This window comes from Gnatocerus cornutus, chromosome 5 (genome assembly GCF_029298725.1).
Source record: "Gnatocerus cornutus isolate USDA-ARS CGAHR chromosome 5, icGnaCorn1.1, whole genome shotgun sequence".
NCBI classification, from domain to species: Eukaryota; Metazoa; Arthropoda; class Insecta; order Coleoptera; family Tenebrionidae; genus Gnatocerus; species Gnatocerus cornutus.
This window is the reverse complement of record NC_142237.1, coordinates 13,751,187-13,773,000: the sequence shown is the minus strand read 5'-3', so window position 1 is coordinate 13,773,000 and position 21,814 is coordinate 13,751,187. Positions and strand designations below refer to the sequence as shown.

At 32.9% G+C, this 21,814-nt stretch overlaps 6 protein-coding genes and 1 long non-coding RNA gene across 9 annotated transcripts in view; 5 read left to right on the top strand and 2 right to left on the bottom strand.

Moving 5' to 3' along the window:
- Positions 1–3,921, top strand: part of LOC148174821 (adenylate cyclase type 6) — an 84,313-nt gene extending 80,392 nt beyond the window's left edge. Inside the window, exons 22-26 of the mRNA XM_088035765.1 lie at positions 1,777–1,907; positions 2,666–2,775; positions 2,827–3,046; positions 3,138–3,394; positions 3,532–3,921. Of these exons, the coding sequence (XP_087891891.1) occupies positions 1,777–1,907; positions 2,666–2,775; positions 2,827–3,046; positions 3,138–3,394; positions 3,532–3,774 (961 nt within the window). The 3' untranslated portion in view covers positions 3,775–3,921. The remainder of the gene's footprint in view (positions 1–1,776; positions 1,908–2,665; positions 2,776–2,826; positions 3,047–3,137; positions 3,395–3,531) is intronic.
- Positions 3,922–4,340: 419 nt separating this feature from the next.
- Positions 4,341–5,523, top strand: LOC148174820 (sodium channel protein Nach-like). The gene is made up of 7 exons (XM_088036922.1): positions 4,341–4,416; positions 4,465–4,684; positions 4,732–4,900; positions 4,947–5,086; positions 5,131–5,260; positions 5,307–5,456; positions 5,509–5,523. The coding sequence occupies exons 1-7, from the start codon at positions 4,341–4,343 to the stop codon at positions 5,521–5,523; spliced, it is 900 nt and encodes a 299-aa protein (XP_087893048.1).
- A 56-nt stretch (positions 5,524–5,579) lies between these two features.
- On the top strand, positions 5,580–6,550 carry LOC148174819 (pickpocket protein 11-like). Its single transcript, XM_088037558.1, has 4 exons — positions 5,580–5,690; positions 5,742–5,895; positions 5,944–6,041; positions 6,090–6,550. The coding sequence occupies exons 1-4, from the start codon at positions 5,594–5,596 to the stop codon at positions 6,245–6,247; spliced, it is 507 nt and encodes a 168-aa protein (XP_087893684.1). The 5' UTR covers positions 5,580–5,593; the 3' UTR covers positions 6,248–6,550.
- Positions 6,551–7,141: 591 nt separating this feature from the next.
- LOC148174818 (sodium channel protein Nach-like) lies at positions 7,142–7,970 on the top strand. The gene is made up of 5 exons (XM_088036921.1): positions 7,142–7,244; positions 7,296–7,515; positions 7,560–7,728; positions 7,776–7,895; positions 7,962–7,970. The coding sequence occupies exons 1-5, from the start codon at positions 7,142–7,144 to the stop codon at positions 7,968–7,970; spliced, it is 621 nt and encodes a 206-aa protein (XP_087893047.1).
- A 4,908-nt stretch (positions 7,971–12,878) lies between these two features.
- Positions 12,879–14,500, bottom strand: LOC148174817 (macrophage metalloelastase-like). Its single transcript, XM_088036920.1, has 5 exons — positions 14,493–14,500; positions 13,652–14,451; positions 13,437–13,449; positions 13,019–13,389; positions 12,879–12,952 (listed from the first exon to the last, which is right to left on the bottom strand). Exons 1-5 carry the CDS (start codon positions 14,498–14,500, stop codon positions 12,879–12,881), a joined length of 1,266 nt encoding a protein of 421 aa, XP_087893046.1.
- Positions 14,501–15,896: 1,396 nt separating this feature from the next.
- LOC148174816 (uncharacterized) lies at positions 15,897–16,597 on the top strand. Its single transcript, XR_015770122.1, has 2 exons — positions 15,897–16,341; positions 16,397–16,597. It is a non-coding gene; the product is annotated as an uncharacterized LOC148174816 (long non-coding RNA).
- A 1,848-nt stretch (positions 16,598–18,445) lies between these two features.
- Positions 18,446–21,572, bottom strand: GC (gamma-glutamyl carboxylase). Of its 3 annotated transcripts, none has more exons than XM_088035833.1 (10): positions 21,416–21,572; positions 21,064–21,235; positions 20,524–20,679; positions 20,309–20,474; positions 20,073–20,258; positions 19,863–20,026; positions 19,552–19,817; positions 19,280–19,505; positions 18,931–19,230; positions 18,446–18,882 (listed from the first exon to the last, which is right to left on the bottom strand). In XM_088035833.1, the coding sequence occupies exons 1-10, from the start codon at positions 21,416–21,418 to the stop codon at positions 18,461–18,463; spliced, it is 2,061 nt and encodes a 686-aa protein (XP_087891959.1). In that variant the 5' UTR covers positions 21,419–21,572; the 3' UTR covers positions 18,446–18,460. The 3 variants fall into 3 exon arrangements, with proteins under 3 accessions (XP_087891959.1, XP_087891960.1, XP_087891961.1); XM_088035834.1 differs by having other exon boundaries at positions 21,456–21,572; XM_088035835.1 differs by lacking the exons at positions 21,064–21,235; positions 21,416–21,572 and having other exon boundaries at positions 20,529–20,617.
- Between the last annotated feature and the right edge of the window lie 242 nt (positions 21,573–21,814).

The following is a 21,814-nucleotide window of genomic DNA, read 5'->3' as shown; positions in this document are numbered from 1 at the left end:
TTTTTTTTCAATATAAATGTGTTAAAATTATCTCAGTTGTTATTTTAAATTTATTGCAAATTGTCTTCAAAATTTGAGAAAAAAATGCTGTTTTATCAAGTTAGTTTTGAATTTCATTACGTCAAAATTGGGAACTACGTTTACACCCATCTGTCAACAACTTGTGTCACAAATGACATCTATCCTTTGGCTCGCTTTAGATTGTAACAAAAGTCTTAATTGGCGAAATTGTCGATTTGTCGATGTTAATTAACGATTTCTGGTGTCCATAAAGTGCAACATGCCCGTGTTAATCAAAATTAACCTTTATAAGAGTGAATGAAGTAACTTGTGAAATTTTGGTGTAAACGTAGTTTGCCGCTGCGCTGTCATAATTTTGAAAACCAACTTGATAAAACAACGTTTTTTTCGCAAATTTAAACACAATTTGCATTAGATTTAAAATAAAAACTCAGATATTTGTATCACAGTTATGTTGAAAAAAAATTGGATTCGCGAATATTTCCGCAAAAACTCAAAAATCGCTAAAAATTATACTTCTTAGGCGTCGCGACGTCAACCAAACCGTAATAAAAAACAAATTTTTGCGTCAGCTTCTAGAGCTTTGTCAACTATGAGCGTATGCAAATTTCCAACATTTTATCTTTAAAATTAAAGACGATTTTAGGGGTGGACACAAGTGTTGCCGGACCCTGTATAAAAGATAAAATTTTATGCTTTCACCAATGTTTGGGATCCCTAGAGAACACCACATAACGAACAACAAAAAAGAGCCTCGGTCTCCAATGTAAACTTATACGTGAATTTTATATCAGGAAAGTGCAGGCTTGTGCATTAAAACGTACTTTGTGATTTTAAAAATATGTTCAATAAAAGACGTAAAATATAAGAAAATATTCAAATTCAAAGCCCATAAGTAACAATGTGAACTTTCGCTTGTGCAAATTGATCATTACGATACACGTCCCATAATTAACTATGCAAAATAAACGCTCTTTATCGACTTCGTAAACGAGCTATATTTTTTACAATGTCAAACACGAGCCATACTGCGTAGCGTACACAACAAAAGAATAATAAAATTTTAACTACTCGTCTTTATAAAATCAATTAGTAATGAATGTCACTGCATATTTTATTGCAACTATTTGTTATTATTCTTATGTTTTAACGCTACAAATAAAGTATAATTATGCAGGTAATGATGTTTTAGTTCCACTTTTAATAGACAGACAGTCTAGCTCCTCTGTTTACATTCAATGTTAAAACCACGTTCTTTCGTTACTTTAAAATGCACGCAGATAAACTACTCGAAATATTTTTTGTGCTATTGTTATCAAACAATAGCCCATACAGTCAGGTAGGATTCTTTTAACACTTTAATTACGATAAAATGTTGAACTTATAGTTTTCTTCACATACTTCAGAAAAGAATTTTAATCTTTTACGATTGTTGGTGATCCTGTACCAAGTTTGGAACACACAAAGCGCTCCACTTGAAGATACACTTTTGAATACTTTAATAGGAGGAGGACTAGGAAAATAACAATGCTCTTTATTTTAACCACATTCTGTGCTTATGAAGTTGTGTATTTTTCATGCTCCCTTGAGAAAATAAATGTCCTTAGACTTTCTTTTATTTCGTAAATATTATTTGGTTATTGGATTCAGCGTCATTGAGAGCCATCAGCTAATTACCTGGCGTATCTACTCGCGTTTACCAATATTGTACTGAACAGACTATTTTTTCACAATGTAATTTTCTTAATGTTTCAGTGAGCCAACTTTAACTCAACAGTACGTCAACATTGTGATATTAGTAGGCTTCGTGATAGCACTAATATTGCACGGTCAACAAACAGAAGCCACTTATAGATTGGATTTCGTTTGGAAATTACAAGCTACAGGTAGGTAAACAAATATCCCGGACTTCGATCCAGACAACCACAATAACAGTCCAACGTGACCAGGTTATTTGTGTGTCATTCCGGTTATATAACTTGTAATTTCAAACAAAACGTAACGAGCAAACAAGACGCTGTGTCAACTTTTTTCTTCTAATTGGATCAGTAATTGGACTCCAGGATGGTCAGCTATTGAGGTCAGAGGGTTTTGTTTGAAATAAGACCAGAAAGATAATGAGGGTTGAAAAAAATGTGCTAGTTCTGGAAATCTATTTATTACAGTGAATGCCAACGCTTCAAATAGCTGTTTTGTTCCCAAGTCAGTATTGCATTGTTCTGATTGAATTTAGCGTAAACACGTGAATTTTATATTGATTAAATGGTGGATGCGCCGCGCCGGGTCAAAACTTCGGTACCAATCTTGGCGGATTTTAATTTCATTCACTTTAAATCCGCTTACAGCTATCAATCATTAAATATCAAAGAAAAATCTAATTAAAAAACAAATTAGCTACAAATAAATCAATTTTAACTTTTGGCTCAATCATATCGTTGAATAGAATTCGTTCATTTTCCGTCAGTGAACCCCACTGTAGTCCACAATTATTAATTTCACAGTTTTCACAATATAGGACTTTAAAATTGATCCGCTTGATAAAGTTGGTACATCTCAAGTTTTCGTCGGATTTATAACGACTTGAAAGTTCAATTAGGTTTTTGCTCGAAATTCGTTTGTTAAATGTAAAATCTGTGCTTTTCAGAGGAGAAAGAAGACATGGAGCACTTAGAAGCGTACAACCGTAAATTGCTTGCTAATATCTTGCCAGTTCATGTCGCTGAACATTTTCTCAACAGCGATAAAAATAATGACGTAAGTTCGAAAGTATACAATTTTTCCATGTAATCGCGATGCTGTCTTCAGGAACTTTACCACGAACAGTGCGATTTCGTCTGCGTTATGTTCGCTTCAATTCCGAATTTCTCGGAATTTTACGTTGAACTGGAAGGCAACAACGAAGGGGTGGAGTGTCTGAGGCTTCTTAACGAAATTATAGCGGATTTCGATGAATTGCTATCCGAAGACCAGTTTCGATATATCGAAAAAATTAAGTCGACAGGAGCCACGTATATGGCTGCTTCAGGTAAGAAAGGGAATCCAATTAGGACCGTCACATGGCAAATTAAACCTGAGATTTCGCTGAGAAGTTATTAAAAACCAATTTTTCCTTACAGGTTTGACTCAGAACACCTGCGATATGCAAGGCTACAGACACGTGACTGCGATGGCCGACTATGCTCTGAAAATCCAAGAGCAGCTCGCTGAAGTAAACGAACACTCTTTCAACCACTTCAGGATTAGAATCGGCATCAATGTTGGTCCAGTCGTGGCTGGAGTCATTGGTGCCAGGAAGCCTCAATATGATATTTGGGGTAATGCTGTGAACGTTGCCAGCCGCATGGATAGCACTGGCGTCCTAGACAAAATTCAAGTAAGCCATCGGAAGTTCATCCTTTATTAATGCCCCGAATTTCAACTCAACACAACCCACATTTGGACACACTCCAAGAGATCGATATCGCGCCGAAATTTTCCATTAGTTGTTTAAAGAAATGTTTTTTTTTTCAGGTTACGAAGGAAATGTATCAAATTTTAAGCTCAAAAGGGTACCCGTTATCTTGCAGAGGGACTATTCAAGTGAAGGGAAAAGGGACGATGGAGACGTACTTTCTAGAAGGACGCTGCAAAAAACCGCTGCTGCTGGAGACCAACATTACTGTGAATCCTTTGGCTATTATTAACTCAGAAAATAGTAAATCTTTTTCACCTCATCAAACAACTGTGTTAGATACAATCTCTGAAAGAATGTAAACTGATAATTTATTTATTTTTATAGTACGTACACTGGACAGTGGCGGCTAATTTTACACACTTATAAATACGGTTGATATTGTATAAAATGACAATAATTTATAACAAAGGAACAAAATGAAATGCATCCTGGTGGGTAAAAGTGACCGCTGAGCTGTCAAAAATACTCTGTAAATACTGTTAGTTTCGAATTTATTTTTATGTATATAATTTTTTAAAAAAAATAAAAAATGATTTATTTATACCGTTTTATAATCCCACTTTAGATATTATAATCTCAAATCAGGTCTAACTATCGACAAATTATCCACCTAATTCAAACATGATCACTTTCTAATTTAAGGGCATGAATAAATAATGATGTGTGTGTATTAAAGCTCCTTGGATATTTACCATTTATTCTGCCGGTAGTAAACATGAAAAATTTCCTTTCATAAATTTCGATTAATGTGTTACGTGCATTTCCGTCTTAAAAGGGTGAGTACGTTGATTTTATTTAACGACTATTGAAGAAAAATTAATTTCTAATGCTAATAAAAACACGCAGTTTTACGGTGAGGTTCATTATGAAGAATACAAAATCTTTGGGGCATTTTATGGAAGCTTCTAGTCTAAACAGTTTACAATATGTGCAAAACAAAGGTACTTTCTAAGTTTTATGTTCTACAGAAAGATGAAGAAAGTTTTTAGAATTTTTGGTGAGAATTATTTGGATATTCGTCAACATTTTGTTGCTGGGTCTAACAATTTTCTTAATCACAACGTTATGGAATGAATTTATCGATAATCCAACGGTGACCTCTCTGGAAAACGCCAATTTTCCAGTCAGTGAAGTACCCTTTCCGGCTGTTTCTATTTGTGATATTAATAAAATAAGTAGTAAGAAAGCCGAAGAACTAGCACACTTCATGTGAATTTTTATCAAAAAATGACGTCTAATAATTTCATTATTTTTAGATCCAAGAATACCGGCGTGGAAATTAATACGACCAAAGACCACATACGAACTTTAGGAACCGTCTACGATTTTGACGACATGTACTTTCTTAAGCAAATGCGTTTCCAAAGGCTTTTAGAAACACTACCCAATCCTTCTGAATTTGGTCTAAGAGAAATTATGAGAAAAGTATGCAAAAATTAATGTATTCTTCATAGAAAATATTCACTTATAGGTCGCACCGTCATGCGAAGATTTTTTAATTTCCTGTTCGTGGATGCAACACAACGTAAACTGTAGCGAAATTTTTCAAATGAGATTAACTTTTGAAGGGTACTGCTGCATTTTTAACTACGTAAACACGTCACCAGAAGAGTGAGTAGTTTAAGTAAATATCATTCGCATAAAGGGCATTTTAGGATAGCTAGACCCTTTCTTAATGCGAAAGTTCTGTATGGGCAAGAAGGTATACACGATGGGCTGACATTTGAACTAAACCACAATATAGACGATTATTTTTACACCAAAATGACTACAATCGGTGCAAATGTAGGTATGTGGCAAAATTAGAAAAACCAACTCTTTTTTAATTTAGATTCATGTGTTTAACTCCCGAGCTTACCCTGATAAAAACAGTGGAGCTTTGGCGGATACTATCGTAGGATTATCAAGCGAGGTTTTTATACAAGTGAAACCTTTTGGACTCCATACAGTGGAAGATACTTTTCAACATTCTCCAGACAAAGTAGCTATGTATAGAAGAGAAATATTTCTTTTAAAGTGTTACATTTCCAGAGACAGTGTATTTTTAAATTTGAACGTAAAACTTTCATGGATTCCTATTCGAAAAGTAACTGTCTCACGCACTGCAGACAGACGAGTATGGCAGCTCTTTGTGGTTGTGTTCCTTTTATGTATCCTCAAAATCAAACTCGTGTTTGTACTCTTTCAGATATGCAGTGTTTAGCCAAATACAAAAGTACGATTCGAAAAAATTGACTAATTTTATTAATCAACTTTAAACTTTTAGTTAAATGGGAAAGACTGCAACCCGCGGATATTGCATTTGGTGAAGAATTACAAAAGGAGGCTCATTTTGGTTTAATATGCGAAGATCGATGCTTCCCGGTTTGTAATGGGTATATGTATAAAATCACTAGAAATGCGGGCCCCATTAAAAATTCGTAAGTCTTTATTAATAACTATAAAGTTAGACTACTTTTTTTATCCAGAACGTACAGCAACCGCACACTTGTTCATGTTTATTATAATAGCCGCTATGCGACAATTTATAAACAAGATTTGCGATATTACTGGTTCGAAATATTAAGTAAGATGGCTTATAGGGAAATAATTGTAAATTATTACTATATTTAAGGCAACTTTGGAGGAATTTGCGGCGTCTTCCTAGGAGTCAGTTTGATTACAGCAGCGGAAATTCTTCTATTTTGTGCATATAAAATACGCAATTACATTTACTATAATGTGATTGTTGGAGATGATTTCTGCAACTGCATTTATGATGGCTTCAAATAAAAAGATGAACTATCCAAATTAAATTAATAAATTAGGGGATGCAGTTTTTTCAAGTAATTTCCAGCTTAATTTATCCTGAATAAACTATGCCGGAACAGGCATTTGTCGACTTTCTTTCTCCACCAACATTCTTACGAACATAAATCTTATTTCAGAGTATCATATCACCCTAAATATCAACAAAAAGGCGCGCCTAAGCTGTACCTACATTAATTGTAATTATACCAAAGGAGAAAAGACACTTTTCTAGCCCAGGACCAAAAAGTCTTAATTCCCGTGGTTTATACGAGTAGGTATATTTATTTTTTTCACTAATAGCACATTTATGTCCACGAAAAAAGATCTACATATATGTAAATTTATTTTTAATACATAGGTGATTAATTAATAATTTGCAATTGTTAAATAAAAATATCTAACTTAAATCCAATAAAACATCCTTATTATTGACATTTTTTTTATCCTAACTAAATATTAGTTTAATATAGGCAATCCAAAATATCGTTTTCTACTTGTGGGAAAGAAATTTAATTTAACAGTTCGGAACAATATAATGACATGTTCTTAATAAGTAGTGAAAACGCATTATTAAATTTCATTTAAAATTCTGTGCAAAATAACACTAACTAATGACATATTTCGAAAAATTATTCGTTCTTAATTTAATAATATAAATAATTAATGTTGTGTGTATTAAACCAACTTGTATATTTAAACATTTATCCTGCCGCTGGTAAACAAGAAATATTTTCCTGTTGTGAATTTCAACATTAATTAACCAACCTCTACACTACGAACGTGCATTCTGACTTCTTTCACACGGTCCTTTTTACTCAAATGATTAATGATTACAAAAAAATTCGTAACAATCGTCATAATCTTCGTCAATACAAAATGTTGCGTATTAATGCGAGCACTGAACAAAACAAAAAAACCTCTCTGAAACATTTTATGCAAACTTCAACTCTAAACAGTTTACAATACGTGCAAAATAAAGGTACTTAGTTCGCGATGTTTTACATAGAAGAATAAGCAAACAAATTTTTAGAATTTTCGGTGAAAATTATCTGGATATGCGTTAATATTTTGTTGGTGGGTATAACAGTTTCGATAATTACAACGCTGTGGATTGATTTCATGGAGAGTCCAACCGTGACGACTCTTGAAAATACTAATTTTCCAGTTAAAAAAGTGCCTTTTCCGGCTGTTGGTATTTGTAACATCAATAAAATCAGTCGGAAGAAAGCAGACGAACTGGCTATTTTCATGTAAGTTATTACTTAAGAAAACTGTATAGTCACACAAGTTATAGGTTCAATCATAGTAGTGTGAAAATGAACATAATTAAAGACTACATAAAAGCTCTTGGAAGCGTCTATGATATTGATGACACGTACATTCCAAAGCTTATGCAGTTCCAAAGGCTTTTTGAAAGATTGCCTAATTCTTCTCAATATGGGCTAAGAGAAGTTATGAAAAATGTAAACAAAAAATTAGCATATTCTTCATAATGAAATATCATTTTTAGCTAGCACCTTCATGCGAAGACTTTTTAGAGTCCTGTTCATGGATGCGACACAAAGTAAACTGTAGCGAAATTTTTCAAACACGGTTGACCTTTCAAGGATATTGCTGCATTTTTAATTACGTAAAATCTTCTACGGAAAAGTAGGTAATCAATAACCTTAAACGAATACTTCCCAAGGTTTTTCAGGATAGCTGAACCTTTTCTTAATAACACGATCCACCATGCAGAAGCAGGTGTGCATGCAGGGCTCACCTTTGTCCTAAACCACAATGTTGATGATTATTTGTTTACGAATTTGGATACTATCGGAGCAAATGTATGTAACAGGTCGAAATTATAAAAATCAAAATTTTTTTATCTTCAGATTCATCTTTTTAACCCTGGAGACTATCCCGATAAACATAGTGGAAGTTTGACCGAAGTATTAGTGGAATTAGCAAGCGAAACTTTCATACAAGTGAAACCTCTTGGGCTTCATACAATGAAAGATACTATTAATTATCCCGCAGATAAAGTAACAATACCAGTTAAAATCTAAACTTTTTAATACGTTTTGTTTTCAGAGGCAATGCTTTTTTCCCTTCGAAAAGACAACTTTTCTAAAATTTTATTCAGAAAGTAACTGTCTTATGCACTGTAAATTGCAAAGTATGAGTGCACTTTGTCATTGCGTTCCATTTATGTTTCCTCAAAATTTGAGTGATATTTGTACTCTTGCAGACCTTGACTGTTTAACTAAATATAAAGGTACTTATTCTGAACGAATTACAATTAACAAATTCTCAAATTTTAGCCAAATGGCAGAGACTACAACCCCCAGATATTTTGTTTCATAGTGCTCTGCAAAGAGAGGCCCATTTTGCTTTAGTGTGCGAACATAGATGCTTCCCAGTTTGCAACAGTTATTTGTATCAAATCACCAGAAATACGGGCTCTATTAAGGAACCGTAAGTACTTCGGAAAGAAGGAGCGGTACTACTAAAATTTTTCGTTAGAGATTACACCAACCGCAGTGTTGTTCACGTTTATTACAACAGTCGCCATGCAAGAATTTTTAAGCAAGATGTGCGATATTACTGGTTTGAAATATTGAGTAAAATGTTATGTTAGAAAAAACGAGCATAAAGCATTACTTGATTTTAGGCAACTTTGGAGGAATCAGCGGTGTCTTTCTGGGTGTCAGTTTGATTACAGTAGCAGAAATTCTCCTATTTTGCACGCGTAAAGTACGCAATTACATTTATTATAATGTGATTTATGAAGACGATTTATGCACATGCATTTATCACGGCTTTAAATAAATTAGGTACCTTGTTAAAAACATTTGGTGTGCAAATTTAGTTAATAAATCAATCGTTACAATTTTATTTAGCATTTTTAGTTTAATTTCTTTTATAAAGTTTGATTATGCAAAACGAGCCTCAATAAATCCTATACTTGCATGGATTTCACTAGAATTCGTAAAAAAAATAGTACTTTGTCATTGTATTTTCAAAAGCAACAGAATTTCAGTGTTTAACAAATTTTTAGTTCATCATCAAGTTTAAAATTTCTAAAAACGGTCCTCGATGATCTAAATTTTTGTAAATTGGTGTACTTTATAAAGACACTAAGAAAGGAAACATCCGAAAGTCTTAAAATTGTATTTCCAAAACTAACACAATTACAGATTGTTTAATTAGATTGTGTAAGTTTTTAGAAGTTTCGTAGAACTTTGAACACGTCACTAAGTTTCTTGTGCAATTCTGTATTAAATAAGACCACGTTTATTGTTTTTTAGATTCGTTGATTTATTGCCATAAGTCTGTCACTTTATTAACATAAAATTTGCAAATTTTAAATTTTAATTCTTTAATACATTTCGCAACACTAGCATACAAGATTTTTTCCACAATCGCAGCGAAATCGACTTTAAAGGTAACTACTGACAATTTATTTTAGAATTTACATCATTTGAAAGAATGTCCACATGTTCTTTTACGCAAATTCAATGATTGAAATTAGAATAGTCGAAACGAATATCTGTGAAATCTCACAAAAATCGATAAATCATCTCTAAATGCGGGTGCAAATTCCATTGTTTATTTGCATTTCAAAGCTTGTCAAAGTGACAACTACTTTTACACACTCTCATGTCACTTTTACGCACTCGTACGTCACCTTTATGCACTTGTGCCTGGACGTGCGTCATTCCGAAATGAAAATACCAATCAAAATGTTAACATGTAGCGCTTGTTAAAAATAGCTATTTATAGAACACAAAATTTAATTTACATGTTTTAACTACATATTTAGAGTATTTTTACCACTAGATAATGTTGATAAAGGTCGTTTGTAATTAATTTATTAAATATCAATATAAATCTCGTCAATAAATCAGAATCAAATACGAACAAATTAGCTATATATTTCAGAAACTGCTCACTTTCTAATTTAGGACATACATAAAAAATATTGTATGTATTTAACCAGCTTGGACATTTGAGGTTTTTTATCCTACCGCTAGTAAACAAAGTACGTTTTTTCTTCAATATTTTTCGGTATTAATAAGCCACCACCACGATACTTGGTGCATTTCTATCTCCTCTTTTGACTATTCAATACAAATCCTTAAGTAAAAAACAACCGAAATTCGAGTGTGCACGCGAAATGTTGCCGAGTAATGTAAAATACAAAAAAAATCGCAGACTTCCACTCTCAACAGTTTACAATATGTGCAAAATAAAGGTGCTTACTTACATTTAAAGTAAGAAAAAATAGAAACGAAATTTTTAGATTTAACCGTCAAAATTATATGGATATGCGTCAATATACTGTTGGTGGGTGTAACAATTTCAATAATTACAACATTATGGATTGATTTTATGGAAACTCCAACTGTAACGTCTCTTGAAGATAGCAATTTTCCCGTCAATGAGGTACCGTTCCCGGCTGTTTCTATTTGTAACATAAATAAAATAAGTCGGAAGAAAGCCGAAGAGTTGACTATTTTTATGTGAGTTAGCACTCAAAAAAACCGTAGTAATAATAAAGCTAATTTTAGATCCAAAAGTAGCGGCATGGAAATTAACACAATCAGAGACTTTGTACAAACTCTTGGAACCATCTATGATCTTGATGACTCGTACATTCAAAAACAAATGCGTTTCCAAAGACTTTTAGAAAAACTACCCAACGCTTCTGAATACGGACTACGAGATGTGATGAAACTCGTATAACCAATTACTTCTTACCATCGTATTTTTGATAAAAAAAATTGCAGTTGGCACCTTCATGCGAAAATCTTTTAATTTCTTGTTCGTGGATGCGCCACGTCGTAAACTGTAGTGACATTTTTCAAACGAGATTAACGTTTGAAGGTTATTGCTGCACTTTTAACTACGTAAAAACGTCGCATGAAGAGTAGGTTCTTGTAATAAGTTAAGATGATATTCTATAAAACGCGTTTCAGGATACATGAATCTTTCAACAATGCAGAAATTCGCTATGCAGAAGCAAATGTGCATGCAAGGCCTTACATTTGTGCTAAACCACAATGTAGATGATTATTTTTTTAGCAAAATGGATACAGTTGGAGCAAATGTACGTAAAGTAATTTTAATTTTATGTTATGCAAGTCTTTACTAATCCCATAATGCATAAATTACCATTTCCCTTTTCAGATTCACCTTTTCAACCCAGAAGACTATCCTGACAAAAATAGTGGCGGTTTGACAGATTTTTTAGTGGGACTAGACTACAAACAAGGCCCCTTCAGAACACAACACATTTTTAACACGGTCCCTTCAGAACACAACACATTTTTAATAATTTCAACCTGGTTTTTCAAGATAACTTTTGAAAAGTTAAAATTTTTAAAGAATTTGCCCGGTTTTTCCAAACGTACCCTTTTCAAAAAAGTCACCATTTCAAGGAAAATACACCGTTTTTTCAAACAAGAATACGGTTTGGACCAAACAAATTTCCCTTTTAAAAACATTTAAAATTAGGAATTTTACCTTGATTTCAAAGATTTTACACTGTTTAGAATTTCGTACTAATATGGCCCCTTGAGAACACAGCTACTTTTTAAGGAAAACACTCCGATTTTCAAGGATTAACAGAAAAGCAGAAAAATCGTGAAGACTCCCGTTTTTTAAGGTATTTTTTAAAATTAACATTTTTTAAAGAATTTGCTCGGTTTTTCTATTGGGGGCTATTTCAGCGCACATATGAATACTGTTTCGTCCAATCGTCAGAATGTTATTACAGCATGTAAAAATAAATAAAATAAGATAATAATGATACATTAAGATGTAATTATTTAAGATCCCATTAGAAGAGTAAAAACATCTCCATGTTTATAAATTCCTTCAATTGATAAAGTTTTCCAATCATGTGCATAAATACCATATGGACCATTTGTTTCAGGTCTGAGATAAGGACTAGGAAAAGGTTTTACTTCTGTAGCTTTTTCCTCTTCTTCCTTATATATTCTCATATATCCTTTACGGATAAAGTAAAATAGATCGAGATATCTAATAGGATCTTTGAAACAATTTTTAAATTTAAAAATAACTCCTTCTTTCATTGGATAATTAAATTTAATTTCTATTTCATCATTGTGACTAACTTTTTGATTAAATATTTTTTCATATCTCTTTAAATTATAAAGTGTACCTAAAGTAATAAAACCTGAAAATATTTGTTGTTTGCCTTCGCTCGAAATAAGTTGGTCTAGATCTTTTTGTAATTCTTGTATAAAATGTTGTGATAATTTTTGATAGCATAATATAATGAATAAATTTAGTTTGTGTTTGTTTTCTCTGATAAAATCTTCAGATAATTTTTGATATTGTGATATTGCACTCCAATCAACTTTATTGGCAAAATCTTTTATAAAATCTTCAGATAATTTTTGATATTGTGATATTGCACTCCAATCGAGTACATTGTGAAACTCTCTAATAAATTCTTCAGATAATTTTTGACGGAATGATACACATTCCCAATCAACTTTTGATCTAAATTCTCTAATCAAATCTTCAGATAATTCTTTATTAGCAGAAACGTAAAACCAATCATCAATTTCATAACTGTTGTTTCTCATATCATCTTCCGTCATTAAGTCAAGTTTTCTCCATTCTTTTTCTTTAACCCTAATATAAGAGGAATTATCATCTGAGTCAGTTGAGTCACTTGAATAACTTAAGTCAGAGTCAGTCATTTATTTTTAAAAAAATTATATGAAAATGATCACAAACGATTAATTAGTTTTATTATTTGATCGATAAGACCACATTTAAATCCAAAAACTGTCAAGTCAAATTTATCAGATTTAACTAATGTATTCGAAATATCATCAAATTCATAATAAATTTTATCTTTAAAAAAATATAAATTTCTATATCTGAATGCTCTGCTTATATTTGGAGGTATTCCAGCAAATAATTCTGAAATAAGGCCATTTTTCTTTGATCTAAACAAACACTCATCAAACTCAATGTACAAGACTTTATCATAAAATATATATGTTTTTCCAGAATAAGTTCTAAATATTGCATCAATTCTTTTTCCTTTTGGTATTCCTAAATTTTCAATAGATTGACCGTTATATCCACTTTTAACATTAAAACTTGGAAAATCAATTAAATAATATAAATTTTTAACAACCATTAAAACATCGCCTGAAGGTCTTTGATAAATATGTGAAATTTCTTGAAAATCATTTGTTAAAAAATATAAATAATCTTTAATTAATTTTGGTTCTTTATCATAAGTCATGTCTTTTAAATTGACTAACCAAACATATTTCTTATAAAAAATATACATATGATGATTTGCAATTAAGAATGTATCAATTTCTTTATTAAAATCACATAAATTACTGAATATACCTCTAGGCTGATCTTCAGGGACGCTTTGCCCTACAGTAGGTTTAACTGTTGTTGTTGTTGGTATTAATTCATATTTTAATCGTTCAGGTCTTCCATACAAATATTGAATTGCCCACACATCATCTTGTGATAATTCAAAAATATCTCCAGTATAATAGGCATACATAATTGATTTATTATTGGCAGAATGTTCAATACCTAATGTATGTCCAATCTCATGTAATAATACAGTAAAAAAATTTGATTGTCCATCTGGTGTATCACTTGGTTCACCAAAATACCAGTTTTCTGATTTATCAAAATGAATTCCTCGACATTCATCATTATTTGGAAAGAAACCGTGTGCTAATATATTTCCTTTTCCATCAAATTTATTGTTACATATTCCTTTTTGACAGCGAGCATTATTATAGTGTTGAAATGGTGTTTTAGCAAAAGAAATGACTATATCTGGTTTATTGCTATTATAGGAAAATTTTAAATTAGAAACAGACTGCCATTGATTAAATGCTTTTTGTGTCAATTCTTTCATATCAACTGTTGCTAAAGGAAAATACCATTTAAGACTTGTTTTATTCCATTTTTGATAATAAACTCTATATGCTGTTGGATTATCTTTATTTCCACATCTCGGTAGTTTAATCAAATCAAATGTTTGTTGATTTAATGTTCCATCAACAGATAAACTGTAATATTCTTGAAACCTTATTAATGCTTCATTGATATGCGAAGCACTAGTCAAGAACGTTTCTGTTAATGATGATTCATTACTATCTGAATACCCAAATTGTTCTAAATAACTTTGAATCTTTGATTCATCGTAAGGTTTTGAAAAACTAACATTTCCATTATGTCAATTGTGTGCAAAATTAAATAATCAAAAAGATAAGTGTACTCATACGGAATCTCAAAGAATTGTCAGAGGAACCTGGTGTACAAACGAAGTAAAAAAAGCAATTGAAAAAGGATACAAAATAATAACTATTGATGAAGTTTGGCATTTTGAACAAAAATTGAGTTATTTGTTTAAAGGATATGTAAAAGCATTTATGAAAATAAAGTTAGAGACAAGTGAATGGAGAAATGATTTTGAATCAGAAGAAGAATATAGAAAAGCCGTAAAAGAAAATCTAGGTATTGAATTGGGTAAAATAGAAAATAATCCTGGAAAGAGAGCTGTTGCAAAAATCTGTTTAAATTCCTTATGGGGTAAATTTGGTCAAAGACAAAATATGGGGGCAACAGAGTATGTTACAGATATTAAGAGATTTTATGAGATCTTATTAGACGACAGACTTGATAATATACATATCAATGAATTAAACGAAAATATGTTACAAATTGATTACAAGTATAAAGGTTGCTATGTAGAAAATGATTTCAATACTAATATATTTATAGCTGCTTTTACAACTGCAAATGCTAGACTAAGATTGTACGAAATGTTAGACATATTAGGAGAAAGTGTAATATATTATGATACAGATAGCATTGTATATATAAATAATGGTAAAAACACTGTTAAAACAGGTTGTCTATTGGGAGATTGGACCGATGAATTAGGTAAGGACGTATGGGTTGCTGATTGGGTATCAACAGGTCCAAAAAGTTATTGTTATAAAACTAATACAGGTAAAGTTGTTTGCAAAATTAAAGGATTTACATTAAACTATGAAACGTCCGAAAAGATTAATTCCGATAGCATGAATAATAGTTTAGGACACAAAAACAGTAAAATCAGTACACAATATAATCGAATTACCAGAGATACTAAAACTAAAGAACTTTTAAATAAAGTAGAAACAAAGGAATTTGGTTTTGTTTATGACAAGAGAGTTATTCTAAAAAACTTTGATACAATACCCTTTGGATATTAATTAGACAAAAAAAAATTAAAGTATGTAGAATGCAGAGTGATGCAACTTAATATTTCTCTCCTTAAAAAACATTATTAAAAATACTTCGGTTATATGGTATATAGATGAAGAAGTTGAATTATTGCGAAAAATTACGAGTTGCTGTTATTTTAATCACAAAGTTATCTCCAGAAGAAGTGAAAGAACGTGTGCATAAATTTTTAAAATCTGTTTAAAATTGTTGTTTTTGTTCTCTTAGATAAAGAAATGGGATATTGTTGTACTTTTTTAAAAACAAAGCGATTTATTGGGAATGTGAGTTATTAATCACATAAAAGCCGCTCGATTTAATTTTACGGTATGCAACATATGCAACCATTTATACATACAACTGCGCGCGCGTGTAGTCTTGTCCCATGGACACATTTGATGTTTACCTGATGTTTACAGTTTGAGAGAATAGGTAGTTTTTATTTTAGATAAAATGGATATGAAAAACAGGATAAGCAATTTTCGCCAGTTTGCCCGTGAACGTCGAAAAACAAAGTTGATAAAAGCGAAAATGTCCTCCTACGTGGTAACATATAAACAGGTAGAGTCCCCTCAGATAGAAGATGTTAAGGTTACCCTAAAAAACGATACTGTGCTGTTCTATTATTCTAACGGTGTAAAATTGTCGTTTTTGGAAGATATTGAGATACAAAGTTTTGATGATACAGTGCCTGGGGAAGCCACCCTACTTCTTCATGGGCAACCAAACATACGATTATTATTTGTAGAGCAAGTCCAAGTAGATGCATTTATTGAAGCCCTCAAGAGAGTATTAGCCTTCAGGTGAGAAAGTACATATACATAGCTATAATCTTATGTTTTGTTCATTCATTAATAGTAATCGCCCAAGCCCCGAGTCGGGAAGATCAACTTTATCCTCAGCTTCATCATAATGAATTTTTCAATTAGTTTCAACATATAGTGGAAGATCAACTTTATCCTCAACTTCATCATAATAAATGAATTTTTCAATTAGTTTCAACATAGTGTATTAACTTAAAAAAAATGTATGTTTGAATAAAAAAATAAGTACCTTCAACTTTTAACTTTTTTAAAAACAAGGGAAAGTCTGAAAAATATTAATTTTAAAATATACATGAAAAGGTAAAATCTCTAATTTTGCGTGTTTTTGAAAGGGAAATTCGCTTCGCTCATGGGGATTTTGTTCGAAATTTGTTTGAAAGAAACCGTATTCATTTTTGTGCTGAAGTGCCCCCAACAGAATAACAGGGTTAAAAGTCGAATTTTTAGTGTTTTTACAAGGGGAATTTGTTTGGGCCAAACTGTATTCTTGTTTGAAAAAACGGTGTATTCTCCTTGAAATGGTGACTTTTTTGAAAAAGGGCGAGTTCGAAAACTCTGGTAAATTCTTTAAAAATTTTAACTTTTCAATAGTTTCTTTGAAATCCAGGCTAAAAGCATTAAAAATGTATTGTGTTCTGAGGGGGCCATTTAAAAAAATGTTAATTTTAAAAAATACCTTAAAAAACGGGAGTCTTCACGATTTTTCTGCTTTTCTGTTAATCCTTGAAAATCGGAGTGTTTTCCTTAAAAAGTAGCTGTGTTCTCAAGGGGCCATATTAGTACGAAATTCTAAACAGTGTAAAATCTTTGAAATCAAGGTAAAATTCCTAATTTTAAATGTTTTTAAAAGGGAAATTTGTTTGGTCCAAACCGTATTCTTGTTTGAAAAAACGGTGTATTTTCCTTGAAATGGTGACTTTTTTGAAAAGGGTACGTTTGGAAAAACCGGGCAAATTCTTTAAAAATTTTAACTTTTCAAAAGTTATCTTGAAAAACCAGGTTGAAATTATTAAAAATGTGTTGTGTTCTGAAGGGACCGTGTTAAAAATGTGTTGTGTTCTGAAGGGGCCTTGTTTGTAGTGACTAGCCAGTGAGGTTTTTATACAAGTGAAGCCAGTTGGACTTCACACAGTAGAAGATGCAGTGCAATATCCTCCAGATAAAGTAACATTGTATAATAAAGAATCTCTTAATATTTTTTATTTTCAGAGACAGTGCATTTTTTCGTATGAAGGAGCAACTTTCTCGGATTTCTACTCGGAAAGTAACTGTCTTATAAACTGTAGAATGGATAGTATGGCAGCGCTTTGTGGTTGCGTCCCTTTTATGTTTCCCCAAAATCAGACTCATATTTGTGGTCTTTCCGATTCCGAGTGTTTAGCCAAATATAAAGGTACTTTATTCCCAAATAGTAACAGTCGACACACTTTTCAATTTTAGCAAAATGGGAAAGACTACAACCCTCGGATATCTCATTTGGTGCAGAACTTCAAAGAGAGGCTCATTTTGCTCTATCATGCAAAGAGAGATGCTTCCCTGTTTGTGACAGTTATTTTTATAGAGTCACTCGAAATACAGGATCCATTAAACACCCGTAAGTCAGAATTTTATAATGCTAGATTTTTTCATTTAGAGACTATACCAACCGTAGTATTGTGCATGTTTATTATAATAGTCGCTTCGCAACAATCTTCAAGCAAGATCTGCGATATTACTGGTTTGAAATATTAAGTAAGATATTATGTATAAAAAAAACGACCATAAAACATTATTTTCAGGCAACTTTGGAGGAATCAGCGGTGTTTTTCTGGGTGTCAGTTTGATTACAGCAGCAGAAATTCTTCTATTTTGCGGCTATAAAGTACGCAATTATATTTACTACAATGTGATTTATGAAGACGATTTCTGCACCTGCATATATCATGGCTTTAAATAAACTAGACACTATTTAAAGAATGAGTTAGTGCTAATTCAATTAATAAATCAGTCATTACAACTTATCTTTAGGTTTGATCTTTCAGAACATTCTTAAAGCGACGACTTCTGCAAATGTGTGTACGACGGCGTCAAATAAATTAATCTATCAAATGCAACACTTTTATTCAGTAAATTCCAGTCTCATCCTCCTTACCAAAGGCTGATCATACAAAATATGCAAAAAAGAATTCGAAATATGTCCAATCATTCTCAGGAACGAATCAATTCGAAATTGCACGTCCTCAATCAGCGGAAACGGAGAATACATCACATCTCTGTCCCCACCGACATTCTTAGGAACATCCCCTAAGTATTCTATGGTTTTGTTTACATAAACATACATGTAACACGACGGTGTTGCACTGATAGTATGGATTTTATGGAATATTCCTACTTCCACGGGAATACTTTCGTTCTGACTCAATTTAATCCCGAAGGATTGTTCCGAATTTTCGTCTTCAATCTCATAAAAAACTTCTCCTTCTAAAACAGTTAGTGTGACGTTTCCCAAATCGTCACTGATGAAATTTTCGAGATATAAACCTACAAAGGCATAATTATTCATCTTGAAGTTACAAACTTTAAACTTACCAGGAAAATCCGCAATAAACAACACATCACTAAAATTCGACCACGAATACACCTCATTAGTTATAGCACTCATTTGATTTCTTAGATCATTATACTCATTCAAAACTGGGAGCAACCACTCCACTGGTTTGAACGGCGACCAGTTGGCCTTAAGAAGATCATAATTTGGATCGTACATTCTTTGCTGAAATCGCCCATTAAGCGAACACCAGACATCTACATAAATCGATATGTTGTCTGAAGTTATGTGTTTAAGCCCCACTTCGTTTGAGGATCCTTTTAATTCTGCAGACTTTTCATCTGGAAACAAACAACCATAAAACCTGTAGAAAAACAGTTTCGGTTTTACGTTCTAAATCCAGCAGTAGATTGCTTTTCAAGCATTCAGCATATTGCACACACATGTCAGCATGTTTGCTCCATCTATCATTCTGAGTCCACGCTTCTGGATCTAGAAAAAATTCCGCTCCGGAGTTATTATCTACAACTTTAACAAGAACGAGCGCGGTGTCCCACGAGTGCACCATCATGTCCCAAGAGTAACCGTAAAGGCCGTTTGTCCAGTTATTGTATCCCTGAACAGCAAAATAAAGTTCGTGGATCGGTCAAGTCGTAACTCACTTTTGTAATGAAATGAGAGTACGGGAGAAAAACTTGAAGCCCGCAGTGGGTCAATAGCAGTGACACCACTAATTTATGTTTCCACGTAATGTTCTCCGGAAGCTGTAAATCTTTGTATTCTTTGATTTGTCCTTTGTTGTAAACACAGGCGGGACTAGGGTTTACACTGACGTTAAGACTTTTAGTGAAGGTTCTGAGTGCTCTTCGAGGCCAGTCTTCGGAACAGAAGAGAGGCATCGTTGCGAGGCACACATATGGGAACATACCTACAAGAAAAAGTAAGAAAGTTCTCGTCGAGATTATTAAAGTACCTATGCTAAAAAGTCGGGAGTTCATGAGATGGAAACACGCACAGAAGATCATAGCGAAAGGTCTGGTCACCTCCAGCAACATCCAGAATCCCACTGTTAAATCCAGGAGAAATCCGAACCAATGAACCACTAAATAATCGATTTGGTCTGTGGTCAATAATATCCTACGATAAAAAGATAGTCGGATATTCATAAAATTAAATTGTTTACTTGAAAGGTGAGAACACCCAATGGGCCCCTAAGTGAACCATGGAGTACCCTTCCAACCACTCCATGTCAGTCTTTTTCAATCCAGCCAAAAAATAGAGCAGAAAAAATTGGAATTTCAGTATAAAGTAGTTCCAATAGGGCACATGCCGGTTTCTCTTATTATTGTCAAAAATCCCATCAACCGAACTACAATTGCTATTATTAGAAAACGTGCGACACCTTCGCGTCGTTAGTACAAATAATGATTAGCCGATGAGCCCAACAGTAACATGGTTACAAGTCCGAAAAGATAACTGTGATTGTTCCAGAACGATTTATCCAGGAAAAGAAGGAACCAATATGGTACCCCAAACAACAACACACTCGTCCGGAATTTGTATCCCAACATAATCCCACAGGCTCCTGTAAAATTGGAAATAGTATTAAAAAATCTAAAACATGGTTCTGGTACCTAACCACATCATTCCATACATTAGTGCTGTGTGTGGGAACGGTGGGGGTCTCATGAATGAAAATAAAGGGAAATGACAGTCTCGGGGTTCGCCCCAACGCAAATCTATGTCGGAACCTCCGCGTTCTTCGGGAAGGTCTATGAGCATGAGGAGTCCTAGAAGTGAGAGCAAATGTTTTTACCATTTTTGTTAATAGCGTGAACTTTGTTTTTATTTGAAAAACCATAAACATTACGTAATTATTTTCAATTAGATAAAAACGTCTGAATAAATAAATCAAAGTCATTAGTAGTCTAATTGGAAATGTATTGATGGTATTAAAAAACGCCACGAATAATAAAACGTGTTCTTTAATATTATCTACTTATAAATCTGTCAAACAAAATTATAGTGTAGGTATGCTTTCATTAGCTGTAATGAGGATTTATCATCCGCAACAATAAATAATTTTTTCGGAGAAAAGCGAGAAAATTATTCTCAGAATTGTGGCTTCATCTAAGAAAAAGTGTATTTTTGTGTGCACTGAATCGAATACTTACCAAATAAAAACCTAACAATCCCCAAGCTAGATGGGTCCGTCGGCCGATACATGTACGTGACAAACTTTTCAAAAGAAAACTCTTTAAAGTTCCGATATGTTATTCCTTTTTCTTCCTCTTTCGTTCCCTCGTTGTAGTCTTCTTTACATTCTTCCTTCATTATTCTGTGCTCCTAAAAAACCGCTCTTGAACTTTTCCACCCAAACTAATCTCATTCTTTTTTTCACAGTTATAAATAGAAAACAAAGTCAAGAAGTCAATAAGAACATCGCAATAAAACGCGTGATAATTTTTATCTGGTGCATACGTCATTAATTTCGATTAGGAACGGTGACACAAATTGTTCTATTACCATCTATTACATTTAATGAAGAAATCACGTTTGTACTCACGTATGATCACAGATCTTTCCACGGTCCAGACTCTGCTGGAAATGTTGAAAACCAGCTGGAAACTCGCCCTTTATCTCGTTGCGTTGTCATAACGACGGCGTCGCGGCTTCTTCCAGTACCAGAATCGATCAGTAAAAACTTTACACCTTTTAAGTTAATTACAAAAGTGAGAATACGAAAAAATCAGTGATAAAAAACGTGTCGGAAGGAGTTGAGCGCTGGAGGCAAATTCTTTGGTTCTTCATTGTTGCTAGCGACGAGATTTTGGATATTGCTTCCAATTTTAGCAAACTAAATTGCTCTGACGTAGCGCAAACAAGGCCATAAGGACGTATATGAACAAGAAATTGACATCGGCC